The 19937-nt window shown below is 38.3% G+C and overlaps 1 protein-coding gene across 2 annotated transcripts in view; it reads right to left on the bottom strand.

Annotated features, from left to right (window-relative positions):
* The window catches only part of LOC149837474 (aminoaldehyde dehydrogenase ALDH10A9, peroxisomal-like), a 101978-nt gene that overhangs the window by 32953 nt on the left and 49088 nt on the right, over nt 1-19937 (bottom strand). For both annotated transcript variants that reach the window (XM_090006063.1, XM_090006064.1), the window contains exons 8-9: nt 11599-11665; nt 11315-11391 (exon numbers count right to left, since the gene is read on the bottom strand). In XM_090006063.1, coding sequence (XP_089862189.1) covers nt 11315-11391; nt 11599-11665 — 144 coding nt within the window. The remainder of the gene's footprint in view (nt 1-11314; nt 11392-11598; nt 11666-19937) is intronic.

The following is a 19937-nucleotide window of genomic DNA, read 5'->3' as shown; positions in this document are numbered from 1 at the left end:
AGTGTTCAGGCCAATGAATGGAAACTCTAAATAAAGTAAAGTAAAAGGGTAAAGAAGACATGAGAGGGATCCCCAACATGAAAAGAGATCTGATATTTTTTTATGACATAAGAAGCGAACCAATACAATTAGCCAGAATCCTATATATTCCCAAACCTATACCATGTGCTTGAAGTTAGACTACTGGATTTGATTCCTGAATTAGTTATACTTGTCAAATTATGTGTTGAAAACTACGTTTCTATAAGCTAAGTAACCAGTGAAACTATGGTTCTCTTTACTGATCCAACTGTGATTTGCATCTTTTTATGAGACAGCGTGCAAAATACAACACTCCCAGTGTGGATGCTATTGAGAAAGCAAGAACAGTTCAACTGTTACAGTTGTATAAACTGCAGTGAAACAACCGTGACACTTTCATTAACGTGACACCCTTTTCTAAGATCTAGTTATTTAACTAATCCTAGGGATGATGTTTCTATATATATACCTATATATCCATTATTTTTGTAGAATAAGATTTAAGTCTGAGCAGCAAATTGGCCTATTGTTGGCCCATCTTTAAATTCTTGTATAATAGTCTACTGCACTTCTAATCTTACTAAAAGTGAATCTAACTTATTGCTTATGACTTGAATAGTAAATTCCAGGACAAACTAATTAAAGTTGAACGATTAAACCTATACAAAGATTCTCACAAAGCACATATGAACAGACACACCACAGGGAGCACTTTGGAGTGGAGATAATAATAGATCGATAAGAGAATCCTGGTATTAATTCTGTGTAAAAAGGTGAATGTGGATATGATGAACATATAAGTGATCACTTTATTGAAGGGGAAAAGTGGGCATGAAAATCAATTATATAATTTCTTTCTTCGATAGGCATGTATCTATGGATTATATATAGAGAGATTCAGATGGCATATGCTAGCTGTTGGAGAGTATAATTTGCTAATGACATAGGATAAAGTTAATTACCCACTTAGTTCTTAATTTCATAAGGGGGTTTACTGTTTTCATACAACTTGCAAAAGATTGGTGTTTGAGTTGGACTCCCACTGCATAAAAGTTAGAAAAAGTTGGAGAGAAAATTCAATAGGACAAAACCAGTGTTATTAAAAGCCTCACCTTGAGGCGCGTACGCCTCACCTTGAGGCGCGCCTCGCTCTGAGGCGTACGCCTCAAGGCGTATGAGGCGTGCGCCTCAGGGCTTTTGCGCCTTATGCCTGCGCCTCAAGGCACAAAGCCCCTCGCCTTGAGGCGAGGCGCGCTTTTTGCGCCTTGAGGCGCGTTTTTAATAACACTGGGTACCAGTCTCTATTATATCAGATCGAGATCCTCGGTTTACTTCTCGGTTTTGAGGCCAGTTACAACAGGCCTTGGGTACAAAACTGAAGTTGAGTATCGCTTTTATCCTCAAACTGATGGACAATCAGAGAGGACTATCCAGACACTTGAAGATATGTTGCGAGCATGTATGCTGGATTGGAAAGGAGAATGGGACAAGCATGTGGTTTTAGTTGAGTATGCCTACAATAATAGTTATCATGCGAGCATTGGCATGGCTCCTTTTGAAGCTCTGCACGGAAGATCCTGCAGATCACCTGTATATTGGAATGAGATTGGTGAACGCTCGGTAGAATCACCGATCGTGTTACAACATTATACCCAACAGATCAAGATGATAAGAGATAGACTGCTATCAACCTAGAGTCGGCAAAAGAGTTATGCAGATCAGAGGCGCAGAGAGCTCACTTTTGATGTGGGGGATCGGGTTTTTGTGAAAATATCACCCACCAAAAGTGTGTTTTGTTTTAGTAAGAAAGGAAAATTGAGCCCCAGATATGTTGGATCGTTTGAGATTTTGGAGCGGATTGGAGAAACGGCCTATCGTATCGCTCTACCTCCCCAGTATGCTCAGATTCATAACGTATTTCATGTATCTATGTTAAGAAAATATCTTCAAGATCCGTCACATGTCATCCAATATAAGGACGTAGATATAAGGGAAGACCTATCAATGAAAGAAAAATCTGGAGATATTGGAACGAAGCGAGCGAGTTTTAAGATCAAAGACCCTCCCTCTCGTCAATGTGAGATGGCAGCACCATGGCATAGTTGAAAGCACGTGGGAACCTGAGGCTAATATACGGGAGAAGTACCCCAATCTTTTCGAGTAAGCACTTGCAGGTAAATTTCAAGGACGAAATTCTTTTTAGGGGGAAAGGATGTAATAACCTCATTTTTTCATAATTTACTTATAAAAAAAAATTTAACAGGTGGAATCCACGGTTGGATCCATTTGGATCCGACCTACGGACCCACTTCAATAAGCCATCACAGATCCAACTCAAAGGGGTTTTCGGGTTTCGGGTCTGGACCCGAGCCACGCCCCGTGAAACGAAAAACAAAAAAAAATAAAAAAAAAGAAAGCCCGACTAAGGGGCTTCTCGATAAAACCTGCTGGGGTTCTTTCAGAACCCTAGCAGGAGTCCATAGCAATGCAAAGGGGTGGGGAGCACAGCGCAGCCGCATGGGAGGTTTCCTCCCTTTTCGGGAGGCCACCCTCCTACAAATGGGGATCCCCAAACCCCTCTTCCTCCCTCTCTCGCTATCTCTTTTCTCTCTCACTCTTCTCTGCCTCTCTATCCTTCGGATCGCCCTCCGAGTAGCGGCCTGCTGCTCGAAGCCCTCGTCGGAGACGCCGACCTCTTCTCCAGTGGTGGTGCTGTCAAGGCCGACCGACCTTCCCTCGTGGCTGCCGCAACATCTTCGCAGGAAAAAGTACCTTTTCTTTCGGGTGATGGAGTGGGCACGTATGGGTGTGGTAGTCCAAAAACCCCAAATCAGATGAAAGTTCTTTTTCTCTCTATTCTTCAAATTGAGATACCGATGAAGGGTACCGGTAAACCCTAAACCGAAAACCCCAGACCCATGATTTAGGGGTTTCAGATTTTTAATACACCCTAAATTGAAAACCCCAAACCCATGATTTGGGGGTTTCGGATTCTTAATACAGTGTTGTCAAACCCTAAACCGAAAACCCCAAGTTCATGATCTGGGGGTTTCAGATCCTTGATATGGAGAGGGGGGGGGGGGGGTAAGTTCTTCTTTTCATGTTGTAAGTCTTACTGCCATTTTTACTTGTTTTGGGTATTAAGTGTGTTCGAGCAGTCGATGTGGGTTTGCCAAAAATCCCAGACCTTCGATGTGGGGATTTCAGACTTCGGTTAGTAGGGTTAACTTGTGAAATAGTTGGCGTTAATGATGTTGAAAAAAAAAGGGGTCTTGGGCGAGCTAATCCTACCTAGCAGAGCCTCTAGGGCTTCAGTTACAACCAATTTGAATGATGATTAGTCTTAATGATATTGGTGCTAACATCACTTGTAATATGGTGGTTAACTCTTATTTAATTTCCTTTAGAATTATAACAGTATTTAAGGATGTCCTTGGCCAGTCGTTCTGTTCTGTTAACCCTGGTGGTCATACACTGAAGTCAGGAATCTTATTACTGCTTGCAAAATGTTTTGCTGTTAGTTGAGGTGCACTAAAAACCTTTGTCTTCTATTTATTAATCTGGTTAGCAATTGATATTGTATCCAATTTGATGGTAGAAAGTAGAACGTTGATAACAATAGTCACTTGCTCTGAAATGCATCAAAAATTGTGTCCAATCTTCAATTGTATCCATATTATATTGATGTAGTACACACTCAGTTGGTATGCTTTTTGCTACACACATTATTGTACACCCACAGAAATATGTATGCGTTTTCTATTGTGACATTAGTGACAGAATGGACTCCCTCTTTGATATGTTCTGCTGCACATACATAGATAATTAAATATGTGCTTTCCCATTGCTGTCATAACTATACATGTGCCCATACCCTGCGCATGGGAGCCGAACCCTTTCTCGGGAAGCTGACCCATAGTGCATTATGTCATACCTGGAAGCCCAGAGAGTCGACCTTGGCATAACATGAGTCAGTCCTTGGTTGCTCGTGTTTGGGCATTATGCTTATAGCTGAAATCGGGTGATATTATACATCAGTGAAAAACTGTGTTTAGATCTTTACTGCCATTAAGAATTGTGATTCACTATGAAAAGTGCATATGAGCATTCTACTCGTAGTGGCAAATATGTGATGCTACCCATTTGTCAAACACTGTTTTAATTGTAACTTGATATAGAAATGGGCGTAGGTGTAATTTGGTTGTATCTGAAATTTTGTCACGTAAACTGCTGACATTCAAATTTGGAAATGTTTGAGTTTTGACTGCTTTATGTAGAAGAGCTATGAGACATATTAATGAAATGTCATTATTGAAATTGTTTGTTGCATGCAGTCAAGTTATGTGAATTGCTTTCCTTTGTCCATTGTGAATTCAAAATGAATGATAGGGAGTTTGGTAATCTTGCCTAATTGGGCAATATGGATTGGCTTCCTGATGCAGGTACTTTGGTTGATGAGCTTGACCTCAATGTCAATAACACTGGTGAGAAAATTTAAGGTTAATTTTGTGTGCTTGACCGGTTTAAAGGCACCGGAGCACTCTGAGTGGGTTTGTGCAATCAATATAAAAAAAATGGATGTATGTATACCTTAGCAAAATGACTAAGGTTGGGAACTTACTACTATGGTATTAGGAGGTAGATGGGGAAACACCCCATACTTCAGAAAAATAATTAAATGAAAAGATTAACCCACTCAGATTTGGGCTTACCTTGGAGAGGGTAGGTGGTACAAAACTCCGGGGACGTGTTTATTTGTTTCGAGCTAAAATGACTCGTTGGTCCCCAATCCTTAGAGTTGGGAGGGGGGAGGGCGGACTACCAATATGTCCGAGGTGGTAGCTCTTTGTTCTTCTGAAAAAGTTAGGGATGCATCTTGTTTTGGTTTTTGGCCTTTGGGAGGCTCTTTCCGTCATTGGCCGCTCCCTTAGGATTTACAGTTTCGGTTAGAACGTTCGGGTTAATAAAATACCCATGAATAATAAACCCCCGAATGTTCTCTTCCGTTATGGATGATTCGGCCCGTGAGTACCTGCGGGATAAATAAAGATAAACATTAATTTGCACAATTTAGGTATCACACTGAGTAGTATGATTGAAACTTGTAGTTACAGTTCAATATTTCTTTTTTAATGTAATTCTTTACCTGCAATATACTTTAGAAATTGTAATGTGTAAGAGGTTTGAATCGTATTGATGTGTAGCTAAATGTTATCCCTGCAAATGTTATATTTGTTGGTTAAATGAAATACATGTTACTATTGTTGTATAGTTTCTTTATTTGATCCTGTATATGCTGAAAAATCACTCACGACACGCACATCACATACTTGACACATGATATATCTGAAAGAAAAGTTATAGGAATTGCTACTTAGACGTGGTAGTCTAATTTCTATAATTTTTATCATTTTCAGGAGAAGAGTAGAGTTTATGAGCGACTGCGGGATGGGGCATCGATCGAGACATGATTTACTTGTTCCTGGGCAGTCCTACTTACTTTCAGATGTGATTCTGTTTGAGACTTATAATGTGGAAACTCTGATGATTGGTTCTATTATTACTAAAATAATAATAAATGGTGTGGTTCGCTTTTACCTTACTGTATCGTTCTGAAATGCTTAACCTTGGAAATATTATTTGTCGTTGTTTAATATAAAAGGTTCTCGAAATTCGGGTTAAAAATTTTGGGGCGTTAGAGAGTGAGTAGAAGAGGGAGTTGTTGGGAGTCCAACGACTCTTGCTTTTTGACTAAGTCAAACATTGATTAGTCAAAAAGGCTTAAACAGTACAAAAATAAAAAGAGTAAAAATCCTATTCTAACTAGACTAAAAAGAAAAATAATTCCTAGTTAGCCTAGGATATTACATATAATTTAACAACACCCACACCCATGTGACAGTTGTGCACATTAATGTGCCATCTTTTCATCCAAGAACATATGAGGCTATCTCACATGGGTAAGGATGCAGGTGGGGTATAGGCACAGAGAGTACGACATGGCAATTTCAAAAAATGCTGGTATGGCGACACTACATATATATATATATAATATAATATAAAAAAGGGTAAAATAAAAATATATATATATATACATATATATCTCCCTCTCTTTCTTTGACTCTCTTGGTAACCCCACCCCACTGCCTCTTTCTCCCTCTCTTTATAACCCCCACCCCACGTCTCTCTCTCTCCCTCTGTTTGTAACACCCACCTCTCTCTCTCTCTCTCTCTCTCTCTCTCTCTCTCTCTCTCTCTCTCTCTTGTTGCCGAGGGTGGGAAGGGGGTGAAAAGAAGTTGTCTTTCATATTTGGGTCGTCTTTTATATTTGGGCCAGGATCTGGATCCGATCTATGTTTATTATGTATAAGACTGATGCATCTTCATTAATGGCAACATTGTAATTTAGCCGTGTTGTAAAAGGATAATTTAGTACCCTAAACCTTGTATTAGAAGATATATATAATGAAGACTTAAGCACTGATTCCCCTGAGTGAGGAATCGTGGATTCTACTGCATCATATTTTCTCTCTTGCATTCTCTTCTCTCTTTGTGTGATTGAACATCGGATTCCCTAAATTCTAACATGGCATCAGAGTTGCAGATCCGGGGCTTGGAGATCGTGACTTCTTTATGACCATCAAAATCGACATTCTTGCTTCTTCTTAAGGTAATTCATTTTCTTAATTTCCCATTCTAACTTCTTCTTCTTGTCGTTTTTGCCAATGTTCTTCCTTTTCTTTCTCCTCTTGATTCCGATTTGTATTTCGATAAGGCTATTTCTCAATCCTGGTTTTGTCCAGGTTACTCCCTTGAAATCGTTGCTTTCTTCCTCCATCGTGTTTTTGTTATCTCTTTGGGTGTTTATTTCATGTTATTTAATCCACTCTTGTTTTGTGAACCCTATTCTCTTGGAATAGTGATTTCTCTTCTCCTTTATTGATCAATTTTTTTCTTTTCTGTTTGTTCTGTTGGATTTTTTTTTATCCCATCATGATTCAAAGATGCAACGTCTTAATCTAAAGTGACGTTTGCAATATTGGTTGAATATTGTTCAAACATGTTTTTACAACAACGTTTGGTTTGTTGTCTTAGGTTTAAATATTGACAGTAATTAAAAAAAAAAGGAGGCAACAATTTTTATTTGAGACTAAATTCTATTATGAACCCATTCTTTCTTTTTTTCATTCATTCTTGAATTCCGATTTTCTCTTTCTTTAGAATATGGACTCGTTTCCTTCCCAATTTAGTCTTTCCTCAAGTTTTCTTAATCAACTTGTGTTCGAGAAGTTGAACTCTAACTTCTTAACCTAGAAGAGGCAGATTATCCTGTTCATAAGAAGTCAGGATCTTTTTGGACATCTGGATGGCTCTATTCCAGTTCCTCCATAGTCACAGGAAGACAAGAATAGTAAGGGAGGATCTTCTATATTATATGTCAGAAATCCAAAGTATGTAACCTGGATGAAATGAGACCAGGCACCGGTTGCTTATATTACTTCTACACTGTCACAAGAGGTGCTTATGGTAATTCCATATGATTGTTCGGCTGTGCAGTTATGGGATAGACTGGTTGAGACATTCGCAAGTTTCTCAGGCTAAAGTTATGTTTCTAAAAAGGGATTTTCAAATGTTGAGAAAGGACTTCATGACTATCATGGAATACTTGAACAAAATGAAGACCATTATAGATCAACTAGCTGTTAAAATACATGTAATTCATATATATATATATATATATATATGTCTAAAATGCCCGAGAGGGGTATTTTAGTCATTTCACAAGTACCCGATAGGGGTACTTGTTTTCCTTCTTTTATTTTCCTTTTTTGTTTTTTGTATTTTATATTTTTTATTTTATGTTTTTTGCTCACACAAAGGGGCCCCACCATGGAGTCGATGGGGCCCCCAACGGTCACATTTGTGACCGTTGGGGGCTCCCAACGACTACATGGGGAGCCCCTAGGTGGCTCTCCTTTTAAGTCCTTTTGGCCATCCCCCCTCTCCTTTTGTGTATAAATAGGGGTGAACCCCTCTTGTATTTTTCACTCATGAGAGCTCTCTCTCTTTTCAATAAGAGACTTTTATATTTTTATGTTGTGTTGTCTCTTGTGGGTTTGGGTGTTAGCCCTTTTGTTTGTTCATTAGTGGATGTTGTAAGTGCTTAATGCACTCGTTGCTTTTCCACATATTTCATTACACTAGCCATCGTGGGTTGTGCAGTAAGTGACAAAGATATGGTGCAACAAACTTTGGGCGGGCTGGGGCCTGATTATCACACGATTGTTACTTCTTTATTGTGTTTACCTGATTTACCTACATTTGAAGATCTGTGTGCCAAACTCTTTTAATATGAGATGACCTTAAAAGGATTTTCAGAAGAGCCTCATGTTCACGCTGGAGCATAAGATGTTCTTGCCACAGGGGTTGCTTATGGGCGAGGATGAGGAAGTTATGATTTTCGGGGAAAGGGAAGTCAAGGAAGGAATGGATAAAGAGGTCGTGAAATATTACCTACACCCGACATACCTCCTAACTCAGAGACAAATGACAATTCTCACCTATTTTCTCTGCAATAAAAGGAGGCATATCAAGGCTAATTGTTGATTTAACCCTTAAAATAAAGGAAAATCACTGCAGACCGAGGCAAGGAAAGGGACAGATAATCTAAAGACCAGTGGAGAAATAAAAGAGTTGTTACTGTCTGTCTTAGCAGAATTAAATCTAAAACAAAATGATCAGTGTACTTGGTATGTTGATTCTGGGGGAGCGACTCATGTTACTAGTGATGTTAGTAAGCTCCTAAAATCTTGTTCTTTATGTTGGTAGAAATAGTATTGTTACTAGAGATGGATCTCACCATTCTATTTCCCATATTAGAAACTTTGTTATTCCTATATCAAAGTCCTCTCTCAGTCTCTCAAATGTCCTTCATGCTCCTAATATCAAGAAAAACATTGTCTTTGTTTCTAAGCTTGTTGATAATATTAATACTTGAGTTAAGTTTACTCATTTCTCTATTCATGTCAAGAATCTTCGCACGAGGGAAACGTTCGCTGAAGGAAAACGACATGGCAATATGTACGTCTTTCAAGAGGATCCTTCTACACGTGTTTGCCCTGTTGATCCCAACTTGAAGTTCCCCTCATTGTCCTCTTCAGTACTTCCTAAAAATGTCTTTAGTGTTTCTTAATGTATTGAGCCAAATCCTTGGCATGGCCATCTTGGTCATTGCAGTAGTTGTTTTATTGAAAAGCTTGTCTCAAAAAGTCTCATTCCCAAGTCAAGTTTAGGATTAAGTATCGATGATAAAAAATGTTCTAGCTGTCTTTTGTGTAAAAGTCATGTTCTACCTTTTCATTTTATTAATAAAAGAGCTTGAAGACCTTCTGTTCTGATGTCTGCGGTCCTGCTCTAGTTACCTCTATGTTTAGAATTAGGTATTACCTTATATTTGTTGACAATTATTCTCGTTACTTTCAAAAATGTAGGAAGCGGGGGACCACTTGGAAGAAAATTATGAACCGTCTTGGAAGCGACTTAGGAAGCGAACCAGAAGCGACCTAGGAAGCGAGGGGAAAGCGAAAAAATGAAAAAATAGGGAAGCGAGGGGGAAGCGTGCTTCCCATAAAAGGGGAACGCACTTCCCATAAAAGAGAAGCGTGCTTCCCAAAAAAGGCGACGCTTCCCCATGCATTTTGGAAGCGCGACGTTTCGTGCTTCCGAAGCGCGTATCAGGGAAGCGCGCTTCCCCATTACCCTAGGCGCTTCTGGTAACTATGAGTTAGACCCTTATAATTATTTTTTTTAGGATCCTCTAGAGAGAGGGTGACGTCCCTTCTAGAGTCCTTTCGATAGAGGATAGAGTTCTACAAAATGTAGAATTATATCTCTTTCTAACTACTCCTACTTATCCTCTTATTATCTCTTATATTTTATTTTTTTATTATTAAGTAATTTGGGATCTATCTAGAACACCTATCTAGGTAGAGTTCTACTCGATGTAGAACTCCACCTTATCCAATGCAATTTCAAAATTTAATTAATTAATATTTTATTAATTATTTAATGTTAAATTATTAAATAATTAATTTTTCAAAATATTCCAAAAGGTGTCACCCCCCTCTGGAAGTCCTTTTATAGCATAATTCTCTCTTAATTTAACCTTTAAATTGATTTTAAAGATTTTAAATTGGTTATACTTGGATTTCAGATTCAGATCCGAATCCAAGATCTATATCCAAAATCCATATGGATCCAACCTAGACCAGATCCTAGTTAATATGGGTCTTGTACTAGGTCTAGATCCATATCAACTTGTATCAAACGGATCGAATCCGATCCAATCCAATCCATAAAATATAAAAATAGAGGCGGGTCATTTTTGAAAAATGTGATTTTTGGGCCAATCGTAACCCGATTTCAGAAAAGCGAAATACCAATGTTCTAAGAATTACGAGACGCATCTAACGGTATACTTACCTGATTTTTTTCTCCAAATTTTGCCTGAATTTTGCTTGATTTTCGCTTGATTTTAAATGTTAAAAACGAAAAGTTTTACAAATATTATTCGTCTCGTTTTGATCTTGTCAGTGGGCCTGGACCACACCTAGACCCAGCTGATGTCACCTATAATTGAGGATATTTTCTATGATTTTTATCAACTTTATAAAACACTTAGCCAAAATTTCAGAAATTCAGAATTTAAAACTATGGAAAAACACACTATTACAATTCAAGTTATATTTCTTATCTTCAGCTTATGATATATGCATGTCATGATGCCTATCCCTACTTCCCATGTGAATTCAGCACCTAATATTTGTTCTAATTTTTAAAGATCTTGCAATCTTTGAAACAAAAAAAATATGTGGGCAATGTAAAAAATGATGCTTAAATTGTAGAGTTATCTTCAACATTTTATGGCTAGAGCTTCCCTATTTCAGTTATATCATAAATTGATTACAATTTCTCTCCATTTAGAATGTTGTGGTTTTGATGCTTGCGCCACTAAAGACTTGGGAAGCATGTGTCATCTGAAGATCATGAAAAAATTTGACATGTTGCAAGAGTTCAAATGGTTCCAATTGGCTCTTAGTCAATCAAAATGTATTTTCTGTATTATGCACAAATCTTTTAACTGTTATAGGCAAAGTTTATTTGCTGAGGGTTGCAAAGAATTCTGTAAGTCAATCCTGGGAAATTAATTTTTCAATAGCTACAGACAAAAGAATAATAAATAAAGAAGCAATGTAGCATCCATTCACAAAATAATCATACTTCAGTTATTTACCTGAATTAGAAGACGAGATGTTGCACTACAAATTTGGCCATTCGTCCAAAAAACGCCAAACATAGTCCATTCAACAGCTATTTGACATAATAAAAGGCCAAAGCACAATAAGATCAAGTATATAAAGAAGTACAAGCAAGGGATTAGGTCATAGAGTGTTTTATCTCACTTAATGAAAAACAGTGGTTTTTAACTTGCACAAAACTAACTATAGGTATCTGGGAGAAATTGATTATTTCACAAAAGAAAAAGAAACAAAATCCATTTTCTGTTAGGATACCAACCTTTTTCGATATCAACATCCTCGAACACTATAATTGGGCTTTTGCCACCAAGTTCCAGTGAAACTGGCTGCATGATTATATCCATGTAAGCATCAAGAGTTTTAAGATATAAAAAATGAATAAAACTAATGATAGAAATAACAAAACAACAACTACTAAAAGTTGCATGTTAAAGAAGCAAATTATCTTCTAAAACATGGAATATGAAAATATGCCAAACTAAAAAGAAAAAATCATCAAAACTAGATTGTCAGTTATATAAAATAGAACAAATAACAATCATAAGGACCTGGCAGCAATATTAAAGAAAATGTGTTCACGATTATGAGAAATTACCTCAGATTAGCTACATTGATTAATGCTAGATTAGTATAAGCATTGGAATCTGCTCAGTGCAAGTAATGAAATGTCCTAGATATGCAGGTATGGAAATGATATTATTTAAATGTATGAATACCAGCAGAGAATGTGAAGTTGTGAACATTTTCTTGAACAATATAGGGTCTTTGGGGACAAACCCTAGACATCAATTGGTGGATGTGATCACTGAACTTTGGTAGCTCCTGCCGTGGAATTCATCAAAGATGAAAACCACAACTTCGTTTGGTACAGATCATAGTGACACAAGTTCCAGAGATCACCAATACCATAACAATCAGATCTAACATGATTTTGAAAATACATGTTGATGCACCCGCAGATTCGGATCCAGGACGATCTGCCAAAAAGAAGGGAAGAAGAAGATAGAGGGTTATTGATGATCCAGGATCCATTTGGATCCAATTCATTAAGCTTTTCTATTTTTATTTTTATTTTTATTTTTATTTTTATTTTGTTTGGTTTTGGAGTCATTATTGAACATTGGATCTATCCAAGATCCAAAAGTAGGATTAGGATTTTTTTTTCTTAACTATAAATACTTGTTATGTTGGGGGGTTAGGGTAGATGGATGAAAAACACCTTGATTATTTCTTTTGCTTTTATGCAATTTAATTGATATTTTCCATTACCTTCTTGTTAGCCTTTGTTTTCCATACGTGGGAGTAGCATAATGTAGATTTTTCACGCGACCTCGGAAACGAGAGTGCATAAAAGGGGTATCAGAACCACACCTTGATTGTTTGTTCACAATGTCTCGTATGGATCGTGCAGAGACTGACATGTGTGATGTAAAACAACAAATCAAGGAGATGAGGCAAGGCATTGCATTGTTAGTGGGGATGTTCAAAACAGAGTTCAGAGTGCACGAGGAGCAACGCACGGTGGATGATCATGTGAGGATCGTGGGTTCTCCATCAAGCAACAAAGATAGCATCCTGGTCCAACATGCAATGTTTGACGGAACGGTGCGCGACAACCTCATGTTTCGATGTCAATAGAGACTCGAAACCTTAGTGAAGGGCCGCTCCTGGAAGCCAGTCATTAACCCATTTCTGTTAGGAATATCCCTAACCTAAGTGGGTTGTTCGTTCGTCCAGGGAGGAGGGCAACCAGAATTTATTCTGATCGGCCTAGAGGGAGTCGTTGGATCGGATTACGATGGGAATCTCCCCAACCTAAGTGGGTTGTTGGTCGTCCAGGGAGGAGGGCGACCGAAAATTATTTTGACCGGCCTAGAGGGAGACGGTGGATCAGTTTCAACAGTCTAACGTGGTGGATATAAGACTATAGTTGAGCTGCGACCTCTAATGAGTCAGATCGGAGCCATAGGAGCACCTCAGGTCGGTTGTTGCTCGAACCAGGTCGAAATCAAGTCTGACCGATCACTGAATTCTCTCAACCGACCAGCGGGGCAGCAAACCAACCCGACAGACCATTCCTTTTGCAAGAGCCCCACCTGGTCGAAAAGGGGCCTAACACCAGCCGACATCTTCCCACCTGTCAGACCCGTCCTAGCAAATGATGGGGTCTGCCAGCTCCTTGCCTATTCAGGCGGTGGGGGGGCATTGCCACCAATGTTTCACAAAATGGGTGGGAGGCCGCCCGACCCCCACTTTGGGAGAACCAGTTCTCTATTGGTTCAGATGGTTCAAACCAGTTTCCAAACTGATATTGTAACGCTCCAAAATTTCAAACTTGCGAACCTTTCAGAAAACAAGGAAGAGACTAAAAAAAATCTCTTTCCTTCAAAGTTTGCTTATGAAATCAATGGAAGACTATTCTTTTGTTAAATTCAGAAAAGCAAGCTAACAACTTTGGGCACGTTAGCTAAAAGAACCAAACTCACAATCCATGCTACTTGCAAAACATTTGGAAAAGCCACTTTCATTAAAAAGAAGTTTCCAAATAGTACAAAATTTGGATATCCAAAGGAAAATCCGTGACAAAACCCAAAAACGTCTAGGACGCAAGCTAAGACCAGGAAGAGGAAATCTTGAAGCCATCTTGCCATCGCCCGTGGTGTACCTAATCATCACCTGTACCCATAGAATGGGTTAGTTTCGCAAAAAACTAGTAGGTGCACAAGAGAGACTACAGGAAACTGAATTAAGAGCATTTAATTCAACATGCTAGATAGTTTAAAGCAGATTAACAGTTAAATAGGTAAGCAGTTCCAAGCAGGTATGCAGTGCAACTATCAAATGCAGCATGATGATTCATTTGATCGTAAGCTGTGAACTACCACGCAACTAGCAGTTTTCGTTCCTTGAACGGGGTCTCTGTATTTAATTATTATCAGGTCATCATTTGTCGCTCTCACTATTTCTAACAGACTCTTTGTCCTAAACAACCTTAATTTATTCTCATCTCTCAAGGCCTTACTCGGTCAACTATGACCTGTTATGACTCACTTAAGGCATCATACTTTCACAAAAAATCCACCATTCCATAGAAGGTCCAAAACATGATCTTGATCTTAAATCACTAAAGATCTGATTCTCACATCTGGGTTCAGCATATAATCATGCTAAAACAAAAAGCCAAAACTATAGATTTATAACTGGCTATCCCAATCAATCTCATAAGATCATCACAGCTCACTATAACTTTTTATGGTAATCAAAATTCACAAGTTCCATGTCAGATCGCCTGGTCTGGGAAATGTACGACCTCACAAAGAATTACCGCCCTAAATGGTATACCTAGTCTTGTACGACACACTTCCTCAAAGAAGTTCACCGTCTTTGTGGCTATCCGCTCTTGGACAATGTACATCCTCACAGATGTTCTACCGCTCTAGTCGGATTGCCAGATCTTGGACATGCATACCCTCACAAAGAATCTTTTGGGAACCCGATCATCAACAAATGTCATATTCAATGAAAATCATTGTGATACACGCATCAACACAAATGACCGCTCTTAGGGTCGATAGCCACTATTATAATTAACAAGATCAATGCCGGATCACCTAGTCTGAGAAATGTACAACCTCACAAGAAATTACCGCCCTAGATGGTATACCTGGTCTTAGACAATACACATCCTCACAGGAGTTCACTGTCCTTGCGGCTACCCACTCTTGGACAGTGTACATCCTCACAGAGAATCTACCACCCTAGCTGGGTCACCTGGTCTTGATCATACACTCCCTCGCAGATAATCTTTTAGAGATTAGGTCCTCAACATATATCATACCCAGTGATACATGCATCAATACAATTGACTGCTCCGAACAATTGACCGCTCTTGGGGTCAGTAACCACCAATATGGGCACAAGCATGAATATCAGCAATATGCATCGTATCACTTCACACGGTAAAACAAAACACAAGATCACATGTTCTTCCAACAAGGTTTCATGAACTATGAACATTTATCGCATGCTTTCAGCATTTCTTATCATGTGGCATTTCAATCACATTACACAGAAGCATATTATATTACGCATCATATCGTCGCCACAAAGAACATTGCACTTCGACCTTTCTAGCATGTAACTCACGCACAAATCTTCAAGACATTTCAATCAAATTCAAGATACTTATCAATCATGTTATACAGGTATGTCATATTTACTTAGAAAATCATAACGCAGTTCTCTGCAATAAAACTACGTAGGCGTGATGTATTATTCACCTAAATAGTCTAAACTAATCATTTGTCGGTGTGACATGTCATCCACCTATATGCTAATATAAGCATCATAATCATAAGAATCTCGGGGACACACAAAGTTATACGTAATTTTATCGATAACCTTTTACTTGACAAAAAATACATACTCAATGTAACGACCCCAACTCATGCTCCTTAAAATGCGAAATTTTTTTTCTTTAAAACCAGATATGAAAATATTCTCAGAGATCTGGGGCCTTTACAGTTCCACTCACCGCTGGATAACCAGACACCACAATAGAGCTTACACTTATCTTCCATACCAAAATCAAATCATTATTCATTTATTGAGAAATTGATAAACGTGTCTAGAGACACTTGCATAATGAATTATTTAGAGTGCAATATCCATTTAATGAACCAAAAATGAAACAAAAGTAGAGCCATGTTGTCTTACACTTAGCTTCTTTACTTGCTTACGCTTATCGATCTATTGAGGTGGAACCCCATGCCTCGTGAGTCATCCTTTACACTTACGTAGTCAGTATAGGATCTCTTACCTCATGAGTTGCGTGCGTAGTTGCCTGCTTGTGCGTTTCGATGATCGAGGTATGATCTCATACCTCGTGTGTAGTTCTAGTGTTCTACCATCGCGGTGCAGCTTCGCCCATCGAGTCTTGCCTCTCGATTTGCCATTGTATTGGTATGTGCACGGGTTTGCCCCTTCTCAGCTTGCACTTCCTGAGTGTAGCTTTGAGTGTATAGTGTATATTGTTTCACTTGTCTTAAAGGTCATGACACACACTTATGCACTTCGGTTCTCCAAAGATTATAGTCTTAGGTACGAACCTACTTTCAAGGATGTATAGCTTTGTAAAGTAGTGATAGCGGCCGGATCTCCCAAATCGATGTATTTGGGATAGGTGTGTTACAACCTTAGTTCGCCTATTCGATACGACTCAGATAACCTTGTTTAGGAGCCTGTGCATGAGTAGGACAGAGATCCTAGCGAGGTACTTGGGTCATCGCTAGATCAGCGTTACATCACTTCTGATGAAAGACCTAGTTCTAGGTTTTCTGGTCAAACCCAGATAGTAGCGCCTTCCTTCCTTCGTGAAGGTATTGTTGGATCTCTTATGTAGGATCCATGGTCCTCCTCCTGTAGTTGTACCCTTAGTCACATATGATATGTTTGGACTACGAAGAGCAGGACGTGTAACGACCCCAATCCAGCCCCTTTAAAAATGCGGAATAATTTTTTTTTTCTAAGAGTTGCGAAAAACTTCCCAGAGACCTGGGGTCCCTACAGTTCCAATCTCAGTTGGATAACCACACACCATAAACGAAGTTGCAATTATCATCCATATCAACCAACTAAAACTCTTTTATTAATGAGTAAGAAAATTTCAAAGACAAGGTTTTCTTCAACTGAAAGTAAAGTAACGATTGCAGAAATTAAAAGAACTGAAAGACAAAAGAAAGAGCCATTATGTCCTCTACTGAAGCTGACAAGCCCAAGTATAACGCATCCATCCCCAGATGCATGTCCAACTTCACTGTCCACCAATTCCTGTGAAAAACCAACAAAGTAGGGTGTCAGAACCGAAATTCTGAGCACAGCTACTTCTAAAGAAACCAAGTGAGAGAAGGAACATGGATAAGATTTCATGCAGTGATTGAGTGAGTGCAGATATAAAATTTTCAACATTCAAATTATCCATAACTACCAATAATTGCATATACTCATCAGCCAAGAACAGTAAAGCAGTGTCATGTATCAATAACTAAAAATAATCAAACCTTTCAGCATGATTTCACAAAGTAAAGCATATGCTACCACCAAATGATGTCATGATATCAAGAATGTTTCAGACATGCATGATCTAATGCATAACAGAAAAATGCATGATTATGTGCAATGCATGATATCTTCTGTTATCTTTCATTTAAGTTCCATCTTTCCATATGCATGCCCTATTAGATGCACACAACCTTAAGTTCCTCTTTTTAATTATCGTTGCCCGCGGATACACCAAACGGGTACAAACCCCGAGGTCAAGTAGGTTCCCAGGGTAGCTTAACACACAATTTGTATTTTATTACTGGGTTCCAACTTAGCCCTCGACCGATATCAGGAAACAGCACCATCCATCGGAACATTAGACCTCCACATCTAATGTCGGGGACACAAGGGACACCCCACGCCCACAAATGCCACTTCCTTGGTACCATAAACTCACAACTGTGACTAACACACTACTCCCGGGTAAAGTGGCGGCTCTCCCTAAAACCGTGGCCAGGAGAAGAACCTCAATATCGGGTTCAGGGGCAACAACGCACACGGAGTTTTTGTATCCTCACAGTCTCCCCAAGACCGGATATCTAAGATTCTCATACTCCAGATGAGATATCCCAGAATGTATATTACACTGTTCTTATTCATTATATTTTTTTTTTTAAATTAAGTCCATTTCTTTAAGTTTGCAACACATATGCAAAAGTAAAGTGAAAACCCCGCATCCTCCCTTGCAGGGACTCATTCGGGACTCCAGCCCGTACAAACCACTAGAACAGTGTAGTAATGTGCCAAACCATCTTTTGTGGTTTAAGTGATGCATTTAAAAACATAAATAAAAGAAAACCAAACCCACGGCTCTTCAGGCCGATGATGGTCCTATTAGGCCATCAGTGCACCACATCACAAAACCAAATTAGTGTTTCATTCGTAACACTAGGCCAATAGTACCAAAAGCATGTGCACTTATGAAAATCATAAATCCAAACATATGCATGTCATAATGCATTCATATGCATTTTCAATATGTGTGTTACCTACATCACATATTTAACCAAATCCATGGTTTCTTTAAGTGTGTGAGTTCAAGAAGAATTAATAATAACTGACTCATGCTCACACCCATGAGTACCATAATCATAACAGTCAAATGAAAGCATAAACCTCCCCGACAGTGTTTTCATACAATCCCATACCCCAACTTTTAAATAACACATGAACTTTAGACAAAAGTAAAATGTTCAGCTAGATACAACAAAGCAAGATACAATATATATACAATTTCAGTTTTATGTGTCCATCCTCCCTAAACAATGTAACATGAGCAATATTATACACAATTGAAATTTTCAGGTTATGTTGAAATGATTCCACGCTACATCTTACAAACTTTGAGCTTAACCACACTCAGGCACCATCTTATGCCAATAGACAGCCTACAGCATCACATTAGGTAATGCATGCGAGATCCTATCGGACTTTAACAGTTCATGAACCTATCAGCAGTATATGACACCATTCATGTTTTAATGGTTTAGGACTTTGTATATTCATTTATGAAAATAGAAAGTCTGATTAACAACATTCGGCTAACTATAAAAACATATGGAAATCAGCCCTGTCAATAGAAATCAGGACATGTATATATATATATATGCTGCAGAGACAGAATTAAAAACCCTCTGGCAGGAGCAGGTAAAACAGGCATATCAAACATAAAATTTGCATGGTACGTAGGGCTGCCCCTTTCAAACATAATTAATCTAATGCAGGTATACCAGCAACCATTCAAGCTGTTCATATCCCCATTGCCGCATTCGTACAACTTCCTGTTTTACAACAGAATTTTTTTATTCCTATATGGCACTAACACAGCCCAAAGATAATTGGGTTCCTAACTAGTCCATTCCCAGCAAAATTTTTATTAAAGCTATTCAGTAAGGAAAAATAGTTTTGTTTTTAAAAAGATACATAAGTTCAATCCCAGCCTTAATGTCAATTACTATTAACTTTAAAATAAAAGCTTTGAGACTACTCATTCATATCGATTATTCTGTCTAAGTTGACAGAAGTATTGGATGCTAATATTAGGTTCAGAAAATTTTTTTTTTTGACAAAGCCTGTTATGAGCACACATTAGTAGTGTTTGAAAGGTAGAACACAGAAGAATAAGATACTCCTTGTTCAATTCTATTGCAGATTGCTTGCTGGCTTCCTTAATAAACCGGATAAAGCTTTAAGCCTTTATCCTTCTAGAGTAGATAATTGCTCATTCTCTTAGTTAGTAAGATATTTCAATTTTGTTCTACAATTTTTGCATTTCCACAGCCTTATATATACTTAGGCTTCCATAATAACCCCCAAATTTTCTTCAAAACAAAAGAACCAGCCTAGACAGTCCTCAATATTGTTGCCCCTGATCATAATCACTTGGAATTGTATTCTTTTGCACAAATAGGAGATATTATTTTTTTTTTCCATAGTGAGACTGCAACAAATTATATGATCACACCAATATAAGACGAAATTTTTTTTTCTTTGATT

The sequence above is a fragment of the Nuphar pumila genome, chromosome 5, assembly GCF_984573655.1.
Source record: "Nuphar pumila chromosome 5, dmNupPumi1.hap1.1, whole genome shotgun sequence".
NCBI classification, from domain to species: domain Eukaryota; kingdom Viridiplantae; phylum Streptophyta; class Magnoliopsida; order Nymphaeales; family Nymphaeaceae; genus Nuphar; species Nuphar pumila.
Note: the sequence above shows the minus strand (reverse complement) of the source record. Positions and strands in the feature narration are given on the sequence as shown.